General features: G+C 37.6%; 3 protein-coding genes across 4 annotated transcripts; 2 read left to right on the forward strand and 1 right to left on the reverse strand.

The window, feature by feature from the left end:
• The first annotated feature begins 365 nt into the window (after window positions 1-365).
• On the forward strand, window positions 366-4,443 carry fam177a1 (family with sequence similarity 177 member A1). The gene is made up of 5 exons (XM_067480728.1): window positions 366-501; window positions 890-1,075; window positions 1,797-1,863; window positions 2,139-2,236; window positions 2,369-4,443. Exons 1-5 carry the CDS (start codon window positions 433-435, stop codon window positions 2,591-2,593), a joined length of 645 nt encoding a protein of 214 aa, XP_067336829.1. The 5' UTR covers window positions 366-432; the 3' UTR covers window positions 2,594-4,443.
• An 842-nt stretch (window positions 4,444-5,285) lies between these two features.
• ppp2r3c (protein phosphatase 2, regulatory subunit B'', gamma) lies at window positions 5,286-11,092 on the reverse strand. The gene is made up of 13 exons (XM_067480721.1): window positions 10,876-11,092; window positions 10,598-10,722; window positions 10,130-10,234; window positions 9,904-10,016; window positions 9,608-9,705; window positions 9,289-9,359; window positions 9,007-9,139; window positions 8,503-8,558; window positions 8,072-8,147; window positions 7,682-7,818; window positions 7,146-7,283; window positions 6,977-7,036; window positions 5,286-5,839 (listed from the first exon to the last, which is right to left on the reverse strand). Exons 1-13 carry the CDS (start codon window positions 10,958-10,960, stop codon window positions 5,645-5,647), a joined length of 1,392 nt encoding a protein of 463 aa, XP_067336822.1. The 5' UTR covers window positions 10,961-11,092; the 3' UTR covers window positions 5,286-5,644.
• Window positions 11,093-11,474: 382 nt separating this feature from the next.
• On the forward strand, window positions 11,475-21,190 carry prorp (protein only RNase P catalytic subunit). Of its 2 annotated transcripts, XM_067480719.1 has the most exons (10): window positions 11,475-12,310; window positions 12,537-12,675; window positions 12,771-13,005; window positions 13,088-13,392; window positions 13,595-13,642; window positions 13,762-13,894; window positions 18,748-18,858; window positions 20,171-20,319; window positions 20,705-20,903; window positions 20,991-21,190. In XM_067480719.1, exons 1-10 carry the CDS (start codon window positions 11,887-11,889, stop codon window positions 21,117-21,119), a joined length of 1,872 nt encoding a protein of 623 aa, XP_067336820.1. In that variant the 5' UTR covers window positions 11,475-11,886; the 3' UTR covers window positions 21,120-21,190. The 2 variants fall into 2 exon arrangements, with proteins under 2 accessions (XP_067336820.1, XP_067336821.1); XM_067480720.1 differs by lacking the exons at window positions 12,771-13,005; window positions 13,088-13,392 and having other exon boundaries at window positions 11,476-12,310.
• Window positions 21,191-21,245: the final 55 nt, after the last annotated feature.

Consider the following 21,245-nt stretch of genomic DNA (forward strand, 5'->3'; position numbering starts at 1 on the left):
CAGGCCTGTGGCAGAGGACCCGAGCTTGAAGGAAGGAATAAGACCACACCAAAGAAGGGGCAGTGGGGAAATATCATATTTATTTGTCCATTTTTTTAATGTTATTGCCTACCTATTTATATTATTTTTTAAATCTAATTATTGTTTTTTAGTTTTCTCTTGCACAATGTGCTGACAAATGTATTAATCAATGGGTTTATTTTTGTTTCTTGTTTTTGGTGTCCAATAAAGGACTTCTGTTTTAAGGAGAATGTAAGCTGGGAATAGACCATCTGTTGCAGAACAATTTTACCACACCGGAACAGCTGAATTTATCTTCTAAATTAGCCATCTTTTAAAGCTTTTATTCTGAAAAAGAAAAACAACTCAAACAGGAAGTGTTACTAGTAGCGCACGTACAAACATCGTAGTAAGGAGTACGGTGTGACAGTAATGGCAGATTTGTCATTATATTTAACTAATGTCAGCATTTCAGTCGGACAAACCATGGAAGCCGAAAAGGTTAGTCCACGCCAAACAAATGCATACACTTTGTGTGATTGTAAATTGTAAAACAAAGACAAATCAGAATAATTAAGCACTACTTCCTTAGCCGTCACGCTAAGTTAGCAACCAGTCAACAAACACAAAGTAGCTACAGTAAACTACAGTATGCCAGCGCTAACTACTAGCATTAATGCTAATTAAATAAATTAAGTGGAAACAGGATTTTGTCACAAAAAATCATCAATGTGTCGCTTCACACGTTACTTGTATAATATTAATTAGCTAATTATGCCACCAGATTGTAACACATAAAACTAAAACATCTGATTTATTTTCTTTAGCCTGTTCTACTCCCCACTATTACACAACATTTCACAAAGAGTCTCTTTTGTATTATTATCAGAGTCCAGGAGGGGTGACAGACTTTGAAAATGTGGAGATGGGAGAGCCTGCAGGGACAAAAGGAAAGGTTAAGGTTCCACGCAAGACCATCTACTTTGCCAGTGGAGAAACCATGGAGGAATATAGCACAGATGAAGATGAGGAAGAAGAGAAGTCTGTGAAGAAAGATGTAATTCCTGTAGATCCGGTAAGCTAAGATTGGAAAACAGTAATTATAACTAATGAAATCCTTTAGGATTTTTTTAGATACTTAAAACTTTTTAGATACTCAAGACTTGTGTGGGAAGTTATCACTCATATTTCTTAAATTTCAACACAAACAAAATAACCAGGCACTCCATTTCCATCTAGGCACCTGCTAGGTTATTTTACTGCTGGATCTGTTCTCTGTTGCATATATATATACGAATTCATTTAGGAAGATTTGAAAATTTGGTGTCAGAGTGGAATTATGTCCCTTAGTTTTCTGAAGACAGACAGCACAATAAATACACGTTTCATTGCAAATGGGAGTCTGTAGACTTTGACGTGCTCATGTACCGACCTCCAGCAACACGATGGTGTAGCTGTTAACGACTTTAACATGAGACATGTCAGTCAGTATTCTCCCTGTTAAAAAGGAGTCATTGAATTTCCATGGGTCGCTTTTTATGTGTATCCTGTGTCCATTCCCAGCTTTCTTGACTTTTGAGAATTTGAATGTTGTTTAATTTTGCTGTGTTTTGAGAAACATTGTGTTTTGTAAAATGATGTTGTGTTGGCAGCTATGGACCTCTGTAGTTAACTGTTTAATAAAGCCTTTCTGATAAATGTGAAGGTTGCTTTAGAAATATTGTTATGATAAATGTATTATTTTCTTTGACCATAAAATGTGAGGTCTGTCATATATTTCTTGTGATGTTTTCCAGTCTAAACTCACCTGGGGTCCATATTTTTGGTTCCAAATGTGGAGAATGACCACCTCAACTATTTCAGGTAAAAGACCGTTATTACAAGTAAATTTAGCATTCATGCAAGTGAAGACATTTTGTCCTGTAGCCAGTCAAGAAAATATGGAAATAAGTTTTTTCTGGAAAGAGAACATCAGGAAGTTTAATAAATGCCCTTGAGAAATGCTAAAGTATTAAAAACTGCACTAAATGTAGTAAACTAAATGTTTGTTGAGCTGTTTGTGTCCCCTCCGCACCTTCATTAACACAGTTAAGTAGATGTTTTAAGTTACCTTTGTGGAATGTGGGTGTCCTCCCTAGTGTGTGACTACATGGGAGAGAGACTCGCTTCTCTTTTTGGCATCACTACTCCCAAATACCAGTATGCTATTGATGAGTACTACCGTGTGAAGAAAGAGGTAGGACACATCCTGAACCTTCTGTTTTATATGTAATAATGTATAATTATACCTTATACATTGTTTACACAGAGGTGAGAGCAAGAGCACAAATATCAAGTATTAAATGTTAACATCACTGTCTTTCTGCAGGAGGAGGAAGAGGAAGAGGAGAACCACTTGGCTGAAGAGGCAGAACGTCGCTTTGCTGAACAGCGTAGATCTGAACAGAGTGGTCCTAACGCTTCTCAGTCTGCTACTGTTGAGCAGCCAGAGACATCAGGGGCCTCTTTTGTAAACATTAGCTTTGATCTGGAGCCTGAGCCGCCACTCAATGCTCCAGACATGAACAGGGTGCCTTCTCCCCTCCCCTCCTGAAAACTGACACACATTTCTGTCAGTTTGCAAACCCTGTAATATCTACAGCTAAATTAAGGTTTAGCATTAAAAAAGCATTAAATTTGATTTGCTAATTTCTGCATAAACCTTTTATTAATAATTGTTATTTTTCTAGTTTTTAATTTTAAAAAACAGATGTTTGTACACAGTGCAGGGAATAACTAAAAGGGCTTTGGAAGTGGTCACACCAGTCTGTCTTATGCATAAAGTGTTACAACATATGCAAGTAACTCATATAATTCAAGTTCAAGTACAAACTTTAACTGAATCAATGTCAACTCACTTTAAATTGACATCTCTCAAACTAGACACCAGTCTTAAGTTTTTTTCATTAACTACAAATCCAGTCAGAGCTGTTCCAGTCTGAGCTGATCAGAGAACACAAAGTAAATTGGCCTCATAGTTAGGTAAAGGAGAAATACTTAGGGAGATGTGTGACATTAGTTGTTCATCCAGCTATTTCAAATTTAAAAATATTATAGATCTCTTTGATTATGTAGCATACTGGCTCTGTCTAGCAATTTCTACTCCATCTCATAATTAATTTGCAAAGTATAATCGAGCTGAATAGTTTGACTTCCAAGCTAAAAAGATAAGCAAGTTATTGTCTGTAGCCAGAACAACTTTGCTGTTATACTGCAAATGTACTCTACAGTACATCCAGAAAGTATTCAGTCATTAACTTTTTCCAAATGTTATGTTACAGCCTTATTCAAAATGGAATACATTCATTTTCCTCAAATACATACAAACAATACCCCATAATGACAATGTAAAAAAAGTTAGAAATCTTTGTAAATTTATTAAAAATAAAACACAAAAATAATCACATGGGCATAAGTATTCACCGCCTTTTTTTAAATACTTTGTTGAAGCACCTTTAGCACCTTTTACAGCCTCAAGTCTTTTTGAGTATGACTCTACAAGCTTTGCCACCTATTTTTGGGCAGTTTCTCCCTTTCTTTTTTGCAGTACCTTCATCGGGTTGGATGAAGAGCGTTGGTGCACAGCCATTTTCAGATCTCTCCAGAGATGTTTAGTCTGGTTAAAGTCTGGGCTCTGGCCGGTGCTCTAGTACCGGTCTTCATCTAGGACGTCTCTGTACATTGCTGCATTCATCTTTCCCTCAATCCTGACTAGTCTCCCAGTTCCTGCTGCTGAAAAACATCCCCACAGCACAATGCTGCCACCACCATGCTTTGCTGTGGGGATGGTATTTGCCAATGGATGAGCGGTGCCTGGTTTCCTCCAGTCATGACACTTGGCATTCAGGCCAGAGAAAATCTGTGTTTCATCAGACCAGAGAATTTTTTTTCTCATGGTCAGAGTCCTTCAGGTGGGCTGTCATGTGCTCTTTATTGAGGAGTGTTTTCCCTCTAGCCACTAAAACACCGGCCAGATTGGTGGAGTGCTGCAGAGATGGTTGTTCTTCTGGAAGGTTCTCCTCTCTCCATAGAGAAAAGCTGGAGCTCTTTCAGAGTGATCATCAAGTTCTTAGTCATCTCCCTCACTAAGGCCCTTCTCTCTCAATCCCTCAGTCCTGCAGAAATGTTTCTGTAGCCTTCTTCAGATCTGTGCCTTGATACAATCCTGTCTCTGAGGTTTACAGACAATTCCTTGGACTTCATGGCTTGGTTTGTGCTCTGACATGCACTGTTAACTGTGGGACCTTATATAGACAGGTGTGTCCAATCAACTGAATTTCCCAAAGGTTGACTCTAATAAAGTTGTAGAAACTTCTCAAGGATGATCACTGGTTACATGATGCACCAGAGCTCAATTTCAAGTGTCATGGCAAAGGCTGTTAATACTTATGTACATGTGATTTTTATTTTTTTAAACTCAATTAAACTTTTTTCACGTTGTCATTATGGGGCCATTGTTTGTAGAATTTGAGGAAAATAATACATTTAGAAATAAGCCTGTAACATAACAAAATGTTAAAAAGAAAAAAGTTAAATACTGTGAATACTTTCTGGATGCACTGGATTTAATTTCAGTGTACCTTCTCTATACTGTTATGTCTGAAATGAAGAACTTTGGAAGTGTCGTCTCATGTTAGGAAGTCTTTGAGTCAGAATGTCCAAATACATATGACAGCCCTTATGTGCTATTTGAAGTAGACACATTAAACCTAGATTTCTACTGCTTTACTGTGCATGAAGGTCTACAGCACTAACAGCACTAAGATATTAAATCTGACCTCTAACAATTCATCTCTTTACTTGCCAATAGTCCATTGTTTCAATATAAAACCCATGTTTGTGATGAAAACTTGCCAGCCATCTTAATTTTTAACTGACTTTAAGTAATACAAGTATAATCTGCTAGAAACCAAATGTGTTGACTGTGGAATTACACTTTGGGAGAAGAGTTGCCCTTATACAGTGATAATACCTCTTAGTGTTGAGGGAAGTGTCCTTGCCTGAGCTGTCATTAGCTTCTTGTTAATTATTTTTATCCACTAAAGTGGCTGTTTGGTGTGAAAGCTCTGTTTATGTGTGACCAACATATACAGAGTGTTTGGATATTTTAATGAATCTGTAAACACATATTTATATTTTCTGTGTTAATAAAGTCTTTTAAGTGTTAAAGTTGAGTATGTTATATTATACATCATAGAATGCAGCATTTATTTTTTTTTATACTTAGATTTAATTCATTTTCAGTATGTGTTTTAAGTATAGTTTTTTAATTGTGGCTCAAAGAAATAGACATGTTCTGAATACCTACAGTTCAGAATATTTTGTAGAAATGCTCCAGAAATAACAATTCTAGCGTACAATGTTAATGTCAGCTAAAACAAGTTTTAACATTCTTCAGAATGCAACAAAATATTTACAAGAATATGTAGCAATAAGTACCATGCCTGGCTTTTCTTCTATCCAGCTGTTCTCTACATATACTTATCTTCAGCTCCTCCAGGTTTTCACATTGTAGACACTGAGCCAAAAAGAGCTACCGGAATTAGAATTGTCCTGCTAAGTGACAGTCTGGTAACAGGACAGGACATTTTAGTCTCTTAAGTCTTCAAGTGTCATCAAGGTCAGCTGTGTTGCTGCTGTCATTGTCATTAGCAACTAGCACTTCTCTGTTTTCATAGGTCCAGAAGCCATTTAGGTCAATCAGGATACTGGTAACCGTGTCACCCTGGCAACTGTTCACCAAGTCTTGGAGTGTGATCTTAAAGGGGTCTTTAGGCTTCACCATGTCAAAGATCTCATCCTGAAAAGAGAGAGTCATATTTTTCCCCAGATGATCAAAAGTTTGTAAAAACACAACAAAGTTTTTTTAAATTTCACATTGTGTATGGTATACAGTCATGGTCAACAATATTGCCACCTTTGCAATTTGTTCAGAAAATAAAACCCTTTTCTCAGAAAATTGTTGGAGTTGTAAATGTTTTAGTACTCACATTTATTTATTTATTTATTGCATTTGAGCAACACAAAAAAACAGAAAAAAGTAAAATCTGATACAATTCCACACAGAACCCAAAAATGCAGTGCACAAAATTATTGGCACAATTAACTTAATATTTGGTAGTTCAGATTTGAAGGAGGCCTTCTCCCAACTGCTGTTTTGAGATCTCTCCACAGGTGTTCTATGGGATTCAGATCTGGACTCATTGCTGGCCATTTCAGAACTCTCTAGCGCTTTGTTTGTAACCATTTTATGGTGTCCTCCTGGGTCTCCTACCATAGCGTCCCTTTTCATTCAGATAGCGACGTATAGTGCTTGCTGACACTGTTGTACCCTGCATCTGCAGACCATCTTGAATTTGTTTTGAAGTTAATTGGGATTCTTTATTCACCATTTGAACAATCTTTCATTGTAATTTTTCATTAATTGTGCTCTTCTGTCCACGTCCAGGGAGGTCGGCTACAGGGCCATGGGCTGTAAACCTCTTGATGATATTGCGGACAGTGGACACAGGAACATTAAGATCTCTGGAGATGGACTTGTAGCCTTGAGATTGTCCATGTTTTTCCACAGTTTTTCCTCTCAAACCCACAGACAACTCTTTACGCTTTTCTTTTCTCCATGCTCAGTGTGACATACAAGACAAAGGTTGAGTCAACTTTTTGCCATTTTAACTGGTTGCAAGTTCGTCTACTACATTGCTCACACCTGTTACTTGGCACAGGTGTGTCTAAATACAAATTACAGGAGCATCACATGCTTGAAAAGCAATTATTTCTTACAATTTTGATAAGGTGCCAATAATTTTGTCCAGTCCATTTTTGGGTTTTTTGAGCATGTGAATACCAAAACATTTGTTATTGGAACAATTTTCTGAGAGAAGGGGTTACATTTTCTGACAGAATTGCAAGGGTGCCGATATTTTGTCCATAATTGTACCTTGACATCCTGGAAGGACACAGGCTCCTGACCGTGCAGCTTCATTTGCTCCTGAATGGCCTGAAAAAGAAAGAAAATCATGAAACACTGACACAGTTTCAATGTGCCATGTGGTTTTATTTTCAATTTACACCCTTTAGTCATAGTAGTAGGACTGTGCAGCTTATACCCTGAAGAAGTAATTGAGAGTGAAGACGTTCAGGTATCCTTGGTTCTCCATGTCCAGGAGCTTAAATATATACTGCAACGCTGCTGGTTCCTTCCTGTTTTCCAAGGCCAATACAAAGTCTAGATAAGTCTTATAGTCCTGTTATAGAAAAAAGAGAAGATCATTTAAGCCCAGCAATTTTAACCATGTCTGCAAGATTATCAACACGTCATCACCTTATGTGATGACGTGAGTTTGTTTGAGTTGAACATTAACACATTGAGATTTGAAAAAGTAAAAGGAAACCTTGCCTCCATACATGCTACACTATATATGGAAATGAACCATACTCTATAACACTTAACATAACAGCTATGGGAGATTTTGGACAGATGTATATTGAACGATGCTCTGCACTGCCATCATCAAAACTCCAAAAAAATAGAGCTACATTTTATTCCGTAAATTTCGACTTTGTGTTATGTGACATTTCAGATCACATGCCACCCATCTGTCCTAACTGTTAGTACTGCTTCTGATTTTGGTATTAAATGTACCATTTCTCCATCATAGGTGAGACACTCCTGGAACACTCTGTCCAGGAACACTGAGGTAAGAGTGGCTGTGCCATAGCGGGAAAGCTCCTCTTTGCTCAACATGCCATTGTGGTCCTTGTCCAGGTTGAGATATTGACCTGCAGAGAGAGATAACAAGAATTATTAAGAGGAACCGAATATTGAATGCAGTTATTTTAAACAAATATTAGTGTACATTGTGGTATTAACAATACAGAATCACATGTATTGTACAAAATGTTATAATTACACACTGAGAATTCATTTGCACTGAGGTTCCTAAAACCCACATTACTCCTGTGCCTCATCAAGTTCCCAAACACCTTTTGTGATAATGAAAACTCAGCATTTGCACAGACATTTTTCCCTCACCATAGACTCTGAGTGCTGATGGGGCTGAGAACCAGTTGGACTCCTGACTCTCTTTAGACAGCTCCTCATCTCTCAGCTAGAACCAAAGAGGAAAAAATGTGTGAGACACAAATCAAGAAAAATAACATCAGTTAACATTTAAAGGCCAAGTTCTAATGAATTGGCCATGTTATACTTTACCTAGTAATACTTCCATAAGCCCACAAACAGCATTAGTCGATTAAATAGGACCATAAAATTATGCAACTTTCATTGAAACCATTAAAATTACTGTCTAGTTATTATTCATTTGTATTTATTCATTAAAAATCCAAAATTAAATCCCCCAAACTGTATTCAGTCTTGCTTCTACTTTAGTAGTTAATATTATAAAGTATTACACAAACAACTGCCTGAAATTATTTCAAGTAATACAAAAAAAAAAAAATCACCTCCAACAAGTCATCCAGAAAACTGCAGGCTAATATATCCTGGATTTTAATCTTCCCTGAAATAAAAAGCACAATTGTTATTGTTATTACTAAATTTAATCCTCTTCTAAATCCTTCTGAACATACTTTAAAGTCACAGATACAGTTGGGTACAAAAGTTTGGATCCCCTTCCATTGAAATGACATGTAAGGGGAGCAAGTTGACCTAAAGTTTACAACCCTTTGATAAATATTTAAAAAGTCACATAATTTGACGCTGACTTCAACTGATGAAAAACCATTTGTAATAGCTCAATGCGCAATAAATATGACACAAATTCTTTGTTTTAACTTTTGCCGTTTCAAAATAGGGGGATGCAAAGATTTGCACCCAACTGTACTAATCCTAATAAAACACAGGTGCCCGCTAAATATACAGTTCCTTGATCATTACCTCTGTCTGTGCATATTAATATTGTTAATACTCTGCAAATCATTTTCACCATTCATAAGGTTTGGTCTCACCTGTTCGCAGTGGGTCAAGGAAAAAGAAGAACTTGCGAACAGCAGTACAAACGTAGAAAGAGTAGAAGGACTTCTCAAGTCCATCCAGCTGAGGTAGTGTGGGGATCAGCTCCAAGATGTAGTTCTCCAGATCCTACAAAGAGTAAAACAGCATCACCTGCATGTCATAATTCTGCCAATAGCTGCTTATGACTTTATGCAATGAAAAGCTTGAAAATCTCTCAGTTCAGGTAAAAACTTTAAATATCATTTAAACACCTTACTTTGCTTTTACATACTTACTGACTCTCTGAGGTAGCCCTGCCCTGCCACATCATACAGACTCAGACCTATTCGGGTCTGATGCAGCCACACTAGATGGACAGAGAGACAAGAAATGAGCATCATTCTGTGACAAAATATTCAGCAGTACATATAAGGGGAAGTATGTTAATGATGCATGCTGGCGAAAATCAAGACATATATCAAGACATTCTGATGGAATGCTACAGAAATTTGTATTAGTTGATAGAAGGGAATACTTTATGAACTGAATGTGTCGTCCCCACCAACTCAGCATATGCATTTTCCCCCCAAAAAAGAGCCAAGTGAAAATCTAGACCTTTTCTCATGACGTAATTAAAAAACTGCATAATGGAGATTCTGCCATATGGGTCATTGTGGAGCAACTTGGCATACACTCTGGCTGTGAAGAATTTTCTAAAGAAAAAAAAGGAGAGAATACTTTCAGTGCAACAGTCAGGAGGACCTAAAGTCAGTGGCTCAGGGGATTTGCCAGATTAACATTTGATAAAGCATGATTGCTTGGTGTAAACAAAAACACACATGCTCTATTAAAAAAGCATTGCATACACGCTTTTACTCAAACTATGCAAATGAAGTAAACCTCTTACTTACTTGCACTTAGGCCCTGCCTTTTCCCCCACCTGCTGGTAGGCTTCATAGTTGATCATGGCCTCCTCTCCATTCACTGGGGGCACCTGGTGCTTATCAAGTAGGAACCATAGATTCTAGACAAATAGAAACAGAAAGATAAATTAACACAAAGTAGATGGAAATCAAAGAGAAAACATACAGTGTATTTCTTCATGTAGTCCTTCATGTAGTGTCTGAATAGTTTTACCTGAAGTTCCTCATTGTCCAGCAGTTCTCTGCTCTTCCTCTGAAGGAAGACAGCCCTGGATTCCTCTCTCAGCTTTTGAAGCAATACTTCATCTTCAGCTGGTAGCTGCACACCAATATCATCGCCATTGTTATTATTATCAGACGGGTTGTTCTGATTTCTGCACTTGATTATCAATCCACAGCAAGCCTGGACAATAGTGTCTCATACTCTAGGAGGTACTTTGTTTTAATTTTACTAAGGGATAGGGTATCAGATGGTCGAATTTAATGTTGTAGTTGTGTCAATGGGGCACAAATTCTATGTGACTATACTGTATATTCTTGATCCCTGAAATATGCTATTATTACTTGGGTGTTACAAAGGGCTGGAGGGCTTTATTCATGGCACAACGCGTCGTCTTGACTTATAACAAAAATGTAAAAGCTTTCATTGGGTTTTTCAATATAACATGTATTTAAATAATACCCTGTAATAGAATCGTGGGATGTTCTTGTAGGACTCGTCTTTATGCCTTCCTCCCTTCCACTGTGTGTAGTATTTGGTGAAGAGCTCGGTTTCATCTGCTTTCTTTTCCTCCTCACTGCTCTCATCTATGCAAGGGATACGCGGAACCAGAATACATGATCAAAATTAATAAAATCAATAACATTTTGATGTTGACTCAAATACGTGACTTCAACTTGAAATATTTAATCCAAAATAAATCTACTAGCTTAACGTTAGCAAGTACGTTTACAGTTTACCTTTTTTTGACTTAGCTATCCTCCTTTTCAGAATATCGGACCAGTGAGGCAGTTGTTCTTTAGCCATATTCACCGTGAAGTTCATCTAATATGTCAATGTTACAACAATTATGCCATATAACTCTAAAACATTGTAAAGTTGACTCGTACACAAAAGCAGGTAAAGTCAGCTAAAATGCGACGCAGTAAAGTTAGCGAATCATCAAGAAAGTGGCTTCCGGTCGATTCTTATGCATTTCAGAACAAACGGCCATCACTGTAAAGACAAGGTGCAAAAATAATAGATAACAAAAGTTGCTATCAATTCAAAATAAAATGTTATTGCAAAGCCATCAGAAAACACTAATTAAAGGAATCAACATTGACTTTGAAAAAAAACCCCATTCAGTAGGAAGCACAAACGAGAGACTTTCAGGTTTTATAGATTAATCAATGTCATGAACAGTAAATAACGTAGTAATGTATAATGAATCCATAAGAAGTCGATATTGGTCCAAATATTTAATTGAATATTTTTTTATTTCCTTTGTTTAAAATGGGTTTCGATCGACACATTTATCGAAATTGTTTTGAAACATAGTGGGTTTTTCCGGTTTAGACCTGTCAAACGTTGATGACGTGGAGGTGTGCGACAGAAGTCATGCTTACCGTTTTGTTTATATGGTATATCCGTGTGGTTTTGTATCCGTAAGGAAGATATGGGTGTTATTGACTTTCAATATTGAGGGACTGTGTGGGTACCTATTAAGGACTACAAGGATCTATAAGGGTCAAAAAAGAGAGTCCGTTGTCTTTACTAACTTCTGTTAAGCAAAACAACAAGGTTCGCTGGGTAGCCTCAGTTCCAGGTTAATCATTTTGCTACCAACACGTGGTAGTTGTAATAATAGTTGATTTGGTTACTTTTGTGTTTCTATCATTTATAAATGGCATGTAAAAAAACATTACTAAACTGCACGTAATAAAGTTTATTAATTTTTGGAGATTAAACAACCTAACTTGGCCCTCACCATGATAATAAAAGTAGGAATATGTTTAAAGTCCGTACAACCTTTATTTTATCAAGGACGTTCAGGTTTCCTCACCATGAAGGCTGCTTTATGGAACTTAACACAGTTGCCACTCACAGCACAGTTTCTGTGCACTAGACACACCAACCCCAAACTGGGTAGGAGATTGACAGATGGACAGAACAGCAGACAGACTGATGGGCAGCCTGGATTAAGAAATGGCGCTATCAGACATGGAAAAGAGGAAATGAAGGATGACATGGAGGGAAGTCTAAAGAGCTTTACTCTTCGGCAGAGATCTTCCTTCCCTAAATCTGTGTTTGCTGCTGGAACAGCAAAGAGGACGGCAGAGATGCTGAAGAGGAAATCAGCTGTAGTCTCTAAGGATGAGGAGAAGCCTGAAACCAGGACAGCTAGAGGAGCAGGTAGGACATACTCCAGCTGAATAATATAGTATGCATCTTTTTACAACCTGTAAAACTTTGTGCTTCTCTCACAGCCTGACCTTTTTTGGTCAAAACAGAAATAGGAAAGTTTAAACTACTGTGCATAAGAGACTTAAATGTCTTATGAAGCCTATCTTGAATCTTGAATCTTTCACAGTGTATTGGAAAATGTTAGTTTAGTTATCTGCACTTGAATGTTTTACAGGAAAGGTGAAGCCCCCGGACCGTCCTCTCTCTGTTGCTGAATGGAAAACGCTGAAAGAAGCAGGGGGAAATCCACAGCGCTTTGACATTCAGATGATGTGTGCATTGTTCAACTCAGGAGCTGAACTTGATATTGCCAAGTGAGAGGAGAATGAGACATTTTTGGTTATTATTATGTATACATAATTAAGTTCAATAAATTCATTATGTCTGTGTTTAAAATCTTCTACAACAGGTCTCTACTGACTTTTGTAGCTATGGATACAGGGACACTGTCCTATGAATTGCTACTAAGGTACCTGACACTGTGTGTTAGTGGCGGCCATGATGCAGAGGTGTTTGATGTCTATGACATCATACGAGGAAGTTTCCCATCTCTAGATACGGGAGCTTCCAGCCTTTTCATTAAGTCCTTTAGTCGGACAGCAAGGTGGAGGGAGGCTGTTGAAATTCTTAATGAGGTTAAAAAGGTAAACAGCTACTTGTTTGTTCTGTATATTTAACTCACAGTGGAACTAGAGGACATGCCATACTTATATATAATCCCAACAGGTCTTTACCCCATCACCACGCAACTATGGCGACATCATTGCAGCAGCATTGCTGCATGGTGACATTACCACTGCCTGGGCTCTTTATGATGAATTAATAGGCAAAGGACTCAATCCACACCAGGAGACCTGGATAAATCTGTTTAAAGGATCAGGGCAGATTAATTGGGTTGAAATGAAGATGGCAGAGAACATTTCTAAGTCTAACCATCAGGAGAGGCTGCTGGGGATTCTGCTCTACATGAGGAACAACCAGATCTACCCCCAGCACAGCCTTGCCAGCAGCATCAGGACCTGGTTTGAAAGGTACAGCAGAGTAACATGGATGCTCAGGGTTAGATGAGAATCTGAGACTGGGAGCATATTATACAGTGGTATCAAAATGGTAACCCAGCTGAATGGCTGAAGATATTATTTGATCAGTCTAATGTATGAATTTTACACAATTTCTTGCCTTGTCGTTTAAATGATTTCTCTATTCTGTCGGTCTCTTTCTCACTTTTTTCAGTCTCACAGAACAGAAATGGGCAGCAAGTTGGACCACAGCCACACCAGAGTAATTACACCACGTACTCCTTCACCATAAACTCTTCAAAAGCAGCTTATGTTATTTAATTAATTTTTGCTGATGCCCTTGGAATGTATGTGTATGTGTGGTTGTCTATGTGTGTTTAGGGGTCTGTGTACGTGTTGTGGGTCAGAATTAGAGTCCATCCAGTTGACTTCTGAGGAGTACCAGCAACTGAAGGACAGAGTGATGACTGACATAATTCAGGGTCGAGATGTTTTTAACAAGACTACACCAGAGGTAAAAAAAAACACATGCACATGAACACACAAGCATGGTTTTGATGACTGATTTAAATCTTGATGTCATAATAATAAACATTATTACAATTTTGGAAGAGTTAAATGTATGCCAGTGCATTTCCATGTGGAAATGAGTTTCATTTTCAAATACAAAGTCATTTATTATTTTAAATATGATTTTAAAGATGGCATTTTGTATTTTGCCTACAAACAATACAACTTCAACCTTCTAGTTAATGTTGTGAGGGTTAAAAAAAAAAGTTCTTTGTTGTATGAAACTTGCGTTATATTTGTCTTAAACCAAATTCTGATTTCAGTTTAAGCCTTAGTTATCAAGAATTGTCCTTCTCTCTGAAGTCTGGTAGATGGCGTCATTGGTTCACATGCAGTACCAGCTACTGAAGCTGCAGCAGCTAATCAGGATCTGAGCTGGTCAGACAGTTGCAATGAAAATCAAGATGAATGAGAGTGAACCACATTACGAACAGAAATTGTTTTGATGCACTTTGATGGAGGTTTAAATGAAGTCAAGTTTAGCTCCAGGCAAAGTGAGGCATCTATCTGTCCATCTGGTTCAAAGACTATACTGATTCAGTTCTCTGAACATGAATGACTTTGATATTTAGTACAAAACACAGAGGATAATAAAGTGCCCAGTTGTTTCCACCATTCTTAAAGTCTAGGTTTTCTGGTTTTTATAGTCTAGTTTTTGGATTCGGATAAGACAGCAAAATCAGCTTGCTGTGGTTTCTCATCTTTATGCTTGTTAATGTGACAAAGTAGTTTCTTTTACAATTCCTTTCCTCATAGTGGGCGTAGAAAGATAACACGAGGATAGGAGTAGTCTGAATAGTATAAAGACTGCTAACCACTGTGTAAGTTAAAAATGAAGCCACAACCAGCAGTTACTTGGCTTAGTGAGAACAGTGGAAACAAGGCAACAAAACTAGCTCCTAAAATCAACTAACAGCACATCTGAAGCTCATTAATTAAAATGTTGAATTCATTGTTATATGTTTTGTTATTGTTTATATATATATATATATATATATATTTAATATCTGGCAGGAAGGGAGTTAGGTGACTATTTCCTGAAAGGGAACAGCAGTAACTTACATAAAAGACCTGACCTGACCTAATGATTCCTTTAAATTGCGATAAGTAAGTGAAAGGAAGCTGCATGAGTGTATTTACTATCTATGCTACCCTAGTAAGATGTTATAAATGGTAAATGTTATAACATTTACTATAGCATAATCATTTTGTTTCTATAACCCTGAATCTAATTTTGGTTCAGTAATATACGTTATTAAGACGGATTACATGCTTTTTACGTTACATTTGTGTGACCTAACTAATACAAAATAATAACAAATACAAAATTATCGGTTTTACTCCTCAGGTCTTGCACTGTTTAAATAAGTGAAATATAAAATAATAATGGGAGAACATTAGTGGTGCTTGTAGTCCGACTTTGTTATCTTTGGACACAGCCATGTTAGCTGGTTTCCTCCGCTTCCAGGCACTCAAGGTTCATAATGAGCAGACAGATATGACAGTGGTATCGATCTTCTCATCAACTCTTACCATGAAAGTGAATAAGGGAAATTCCCAATTTGCCGATCTTTTCTATTAGGGTAACCTTTCTTGCAGCTCTGTACGTCGGTAACGTTTTACAAGAAATGTGAAAGAAAATGACATATTTTGCATGTTTCGAGTTGGGTGGGACTATCAGTCTTTCAGATTTAGGAAGGAAACGTGCTGCATAAAGGCTCAGTGTATCAGAAGTATCAGTCATTAAGCTCATTTAGTGCTTCCAAGATGATAGGACTCACCACCTGTTTGCACAGCCCACATAAATTTTGGATCTTGATGTGAACATACTGGGCAGCACACACATGCATGAAAACTTAAACACAAACTAAGAAGGTTGTATGTGCTTTTTTAGCCAAGAGAAGCCAGTCAGGATTTTATCTTGCATACACACGTGCACCGTCTATGAGGAGAGAGAGCCAGAGGCCGAGCTTTTCACTGGATTGGAATGTACTGGCTTTATTTTTTTAATCATACATTTAAAAACATGTTCAATCAGCTGAAAAACTTCCCAAACCAATCTTGGCAGAATCAGCAATACGTAGTAATAATAGGTCACAACAAACCGTTGAACACAGTTAGCATGTGTTGCATTTTGTTTTTCAGTAGTCAGGGGGATCTTGGTGTTGGAATCGCTTTTTAAATTGAGGGGATTTCCAGCATGTGGAGCACCATGTGAATCTGGACCACAATACCTCCCGCCAAGCAGACAGACAAGAGGAAGGCAGACAGACATGCAGTTTAACTTTATTAATTCCCCATTTAAGGCCATTCATTTTAAGTGCAAACAGAGTACTGAGACAACACTGAAGGAACAGATGTAGGGAGGGCCAGAGACAGATGGTGGAAGAGAAGGAGGGCATCAGTCTAAAGGAGAAGACAGGGAGGGGGATTACTTCAGTGGTAGCAAAACACAATGCATGTTAAAGCACAGATACATGTACAGATGGCACAAAACTGATTTTTCCAACAGTAGAATCTACTGGCAAAAATCTGTATCCAATTATAATTTCAAATTTCTAACATAACATCCTATAATACGAAGCATTGTAGAGTACATTAAGTTATATGTGCAGAATGTATTTTTGCCTCTGTATAGGAGTCTGTTCTAGTTGCACAGTAAGCAATCATACAGGTTACCAGATGGTTATAGGTTTAACAAAAACATGCTGCTGACCATCTCAGTACATAAATGACCATACAGTAAGTACGGATACTTAGAGATATAGTTTTAGTCTCATGTATTTCACATTTTAGATCTTAGAACTAATGTTAAAATGTCAAGGTTAGTTTAATGGTCTGACCGATACTATAATATTACCATTGATATGAGGTCCACAGTAAATTCCGAGTAAAGTACCAATGTAAAACCGTAGGATGTATTCATACTGTCCATCCTGCACGCAGTCATGTTTTATTTCATTCTTATTTTATACATTTTAGAGGCCACTGGTATAGCTGGTACTGGTACATTCACTGGCACAGAATATTAGGTTGATAATGGTGGATGAGCATTACTGTATGCTTATGTATGCAAGTGCAATGTGTGCATGTGTCATATTATCCACAGCAGCACAATGAGTTGGTTTCACATATCAGCTCTGGAAAGTCCCTGGATAATTATACTGGACTTTTCTCTGTGTCTTTCTCTTCCTCTGTCTGTTGCTTTCAATCTCTTTGTCTTTTTCTTTGCTAATTTAATCCATTCTCAATATATTATTAAGAGACCTGCACCGTAATGTCATCATAACTAATAAGTCCCCTAATCCCCACACTTTGATCTATTCCCGATCATTCAGTCTTTTTCTATATTTCCTCCAACCCAGAAGATACATCCACCATGTCCTAACCAAATGCACCCTGTAATGTGAACCTGCACATTACTGTGAACTCATATTTGTCCTGTGTTGTGTGTGTGTGACTTTAGTGAAGTGATGCGATCAAAAATGCATTATAACAGTGTGTTTCAGGGTAATTGAATTTAAATATTGCACCCTTATTATTTTGATATTTTGCAGTCACATTTGATAGTGTTTGGTAATGTGCACAATGTACACACAAGTTTCAAGTCCAGGGGAATTTACAGCAGCCTATTTCCATATTGCTGCAAGCCTAAAGTGAAAGTACTAGCAATTTTCATGTGCTGGGCTATTCTAAGATTCAGTACTACTTTCCTGTTATGATACATAGTATTTCACACCTTAATTAGAATGAGAACAGCAGGTGGATTACAAGGACAAAATGGGTTTGGAGACTGTTAGCTGCATCTTTAGGTGCTGCAGTAATTTCTGAATGAAGATGAAGTGATACATTAAATATCTACAGGTGTCTTTCCACTTTTTGGTTATATACTGTGTATTAGCCTCTTTAGTGTGAAAACTGGGCTGTGCAAATAAAGTGAGAACAAATATAATATATAATACAGAAGAGACTGTGCTGACAGTATCCCTCTTTACATTAGCTGCCAGATGGCACTCTGCCATCTCAGTACCAAGAAGGAAAGGCCAGATAGATTTATTACTGGCAGGCTTGTGATCAGTCAATGAGAAAACCAGCCAACCATCAGGCCAGTGAGCTCACAGATGGAGTTCAGTTATGCTCCGTGACCACAAGAAGGAACCAACCCCTGTTGTTATTAGAGAGTTCTGCAGACATTTTTCTGCACATGTTCACTACTGCACATCCTTTTAAGATGTTTAGTTAATTAGCACGTCAAATTATTCAGTTACCTCTAGTCTGCCTCTATACCCAACTAGATTCCATTACCAGCACAGTTCCAATGTTTTGGTGCCATAGTCATGAATGGCAAATGCAATGCAATGAGTAAGTTTCAAATAAAGCGTTGACATACACACATACACACATGCTTAAATGTCTGTATGTGTAAGCGGTTGGTTGCTAAAAGCATTTGCTTGAATTGTTATTTTAAAGGATTTTTTGTACAGGCACTGGTCCTCAAAGGAATCCTAAAGACTTTGGTTTCACTGTTATTAAACTGTTATTTTCACTTTAGTACAGTACATTAACACTTTTTGTGCAATATTTTTGCAATACTCTGAGTCTATGATACAAACCAAAAAGTAGTAGCTGAGTGTAATTTGAACTGTTTTTGTACAATGAGCTGCAATATCCACTTGCCTATCTCTATTTCAACATAGTAGTTCCTCTACCGACCTATTTTCCTTCCCTGACCTAATTTTCTCACACTTATGCTCAGTTTTCTCTCTTTCCTTGTTGAACTCTGTGTGTCTGGTCTAGGAGTTGGAGCAGTTCAAAGCGTTTGTGAAGAGGAAGCCAGCTTTTGATGTGGTCATAGATGGCTTGAATGTCGCTAATATCAACAAGGACAAAAGCAAGCAGTCAGAGACGGTGAGAATATGCACAGAAGCAAAACGTGATGCAAAAAAAAAAACATGAAAAGAGCTTAACTAAATATTTCACAGGGTCTACTGCTCTACTGATTCTTGTTTCTCTGCACACACTCACACACAGTTTTAGTTTAGATTTTAGTAGTTTCTCCCTACATAGACGTCTGTCCAACACAGGGGCTTTTCTGGCAGTTGCACAATGACTAACCTGACAGTTTTTGTTTGTATGTGAATGACAGATGTGTAGGTGGTGCCTTTATAACTGGCCAATACATAATTTTACCACCACCTAGCCTACTTGTCTGCCTGCCCACAGCTGGCTTGTGTGTCTGGAACTGTGTGTGTGTGTGTAAACTTAATGTCTGTGATGCTGCATAAAATATGTAATATTCTTCTCAAATGTCAAGTAGCAGACAATAGACAAAAATAATTCCCTGTCTAATATTCTGGTTTTGGGAATTTTTATAAATTATAAAAATTATTGCAAAAGTAATTTGAGTTTATATCAACAGAAACCTTTAATCGAAATAAATACTTCACCAATACAATTACCAAGGTTAACTTAATCTTATCTTACATCCATTATTATTACACTGTGACTCTAACCCTCCAGTGCTTTGAACTGAAGGCTAAAGGAAACAGTAAGAATGTTAACAGCCTGACTTTTCGACAGGTAGTGGTTGATACACAGTAAAATGTACCAACGTGGTTAGAGGCTTAGTTCAACATTATTGCAGGTAATTTGGTCATAAAAAAGTTGATGATAGTGCTAAATGAAAAGTGAAAGGAACGTGATAGGCTGCACCAGTTTATATTACTCTCCATTCAATAGCTACAAAACCTTTTGCGGTTCTGTTTGTGATTTTATGTTAGAGATACTTTAGAGCAGTGCTTCTCAATCCTGGTCCTTAAGGATCCCTGCTCTGCTCATTTTCTCACTATCCAGTCTCATTTAAGATGGTATCACCTGGATTCTGATTGACTGAAAACACCTGATTAGCTCTTGGTAGTTGGAAAACAAGCATATCAGGGGGTCGTTGAGGACTAGGACAGAAAAACACTGCTTTACATGGGTGTGTACACATGTGCTCTAAAAGCCATTGTTAATTAGTAGTGAAAAACAGATATTGTCAAAACTTTCTTAAAACTCAAATTACTATATAGGAGCTAGTTTGTACTGTACTAAACATGATACATAGCGTGACTACGTATCTAAATGTAGCTGAAATTATTTTTTGTCATTAAATATTTATGTCCTAATTATTAATGTGATCATTAACAAAGGTTTTGAGAGAAGTATGTATGTGTTTCAGTTGTTGGCAGTGGTGTCAGAGCTCGAGCGCCGGGGCCTGGTTGTTCTGGTGCTAGGGAGGAAACACATGCTGCGCCCCTCCAGATCCTGGGAGAGACACAACATGAATCTTCTCCAGCAGAAAGCCCACTGCTTTTTTACTGAAAACATGTAAGTACCTGTTAATAAGAAAGAACAGCGTGGAATTTTTACACTGCTGAGGCAACAAAGTCCATTTAGTAAGAATGAAAGACGTTTATGAAGCAGCATCTTTGCTAATATAAGTCTTTCATACATTGTCATTTTGCATTCATGAAAAACTACTGTAATCAAAAGTTTATGTTTACGTAATTACAGAAAAATGTTGCAATGTGTGGCTGGTTGACTAATAGAATAAACCAGAACAAGGAACGTGAAGTCCCGTGTAACATTCAGCAAACTAATATTCTGAAATACCTCTGCTTATTTATGTTATTTTATTTCAGTGATTTTGCTCTAACGAGACTTTATTTTTAATGAGTTTACCTCACAGCAGGTCTCTTTTTCTGTCTGTCAGTTCAGAGGATGACCCTTTCCTGCTGTATGCCACTTTGCATTCTGGAAACCACTGTCAGTTTGTGAGTAGGGACCTCATGAGGGACCACAAAGCGTGTCTGCCAGACGGAGTCACCAGACGGCTCTTCTTCAAGTGGCAGAGAGGTCATCAGCTAGTGGTAGATGGACATGTTGCAGCAGGCAGGCGAGTTCGATTTCAGGTGAGGAAATGGAGGAGCAGAAGAAAGAGAGGAAAAATAGAGAAGTATACAAACTAACTCTGTGTGTGTGTGTTTGTAAATGTTTAGAGTATTCCAAGCTACGACACCATTGTCCAGACTTCAGGAGACTCGTGGCATGTTCCCTATGATGACACACTGGACCGAAGCACATATGAAGTACCACAACGATGGCTGTGCCTTAGCAAAAAACACTGATGACACATATACAGAGAAATATGCATTGATTTTAATTGTGGACTTTGGAAAATAAAACAATTGTGAAATCACTAAGTGGCCTTTTTTCACTTTAATTTTCATTAGGTTATAGATAAACGATTAGAT

Source organism: Channa argus, chromosome 16 (assembly GCF_033026475.1).
Source record: "Channa argus isolate prfri chromosome 16, Channa argus male v1.0, whole genome shotgun sequence".
Lineage (NCBI taxonomy): Eukaryota > Metazoa > Chordata > Actinopteri > Anabantiformes > Channidae > Channa > Channa argus.

What these genes read in the sequence shown, in the direction of transcription:
- fam177a1 (XM_067480728.1), top strand. Translation starts at nt 433, where the DNA reads ATGGCAGATTTGTCATTATATTTAACTAATGTCAGCATTTCAGTCGGA. An exon ending in GACCACCTCAACTATTTCAG is followed by an intron (nt 1,864 to 2,138) that starts GTAAAAGACCGT and finishes TGTCCTCCCTAG; the next exon opens with TGTGTGACTACATGGGAGAG. An exon ending in ACTACCGTGTGAAGAAAGAG is followed by an intron (nt 2,237 to 2,368) that starts GTAGGACACATC and finishes GTCTTTCTGCAG; the next exon opens with GAGGAGGAAGAGGAAGAGGA.
- ppp2r3c (XM_067480721.1), bottom strand. Translation starts at nt 10,960, where the DNA reads ATGAACTTCACGGTGAATATGGCTAAAGAACAACTGCCTCACTGGTCC. An exon ending in TTCTGGATGACTTGTTGGAG is followed by an intron (nt 8,148 to 8,502) that starts GTGATTTTTTTT and finishes CTTTGGTTCTAG; the next exon opens with CTGAGAGATGAGGAGCTGTC. An exon ending in CTCTCAATTACTTCTTCAGG is followed by an intron (nt 7,037 to 7,145) that starts GTATAAGCTGCA and finishes TTTCTTTTTCAG; the next exon opens with GCCATTCAGGAGCAAATGAA.
- prorp (XM_067480719.1), top strand. Translation starts at nt 11,887, where the DNA reads ATGATAATAAAAGTAGGAATATGTTTAAAGTCCGTACAACCTTTATTT. An exon ending in TTCTTAATGAGGTTAAAAAG is followed by an intron (nt 13,006 to 13,087) that starts GTAAACAGCTAC and finishes TAATCCCAACAG; the next exon opens with GTCTTTACCCCATCACCACG. An exon ending in TTAACAAGACTACACCAGAG is followed by an intron (nt 13,895 to 18,747) that starts GTAAAAAAAAAC and finishes TGTCTGGTCTAG; the next exon opens with GAGTTGGAGCAGTTCAAAGC.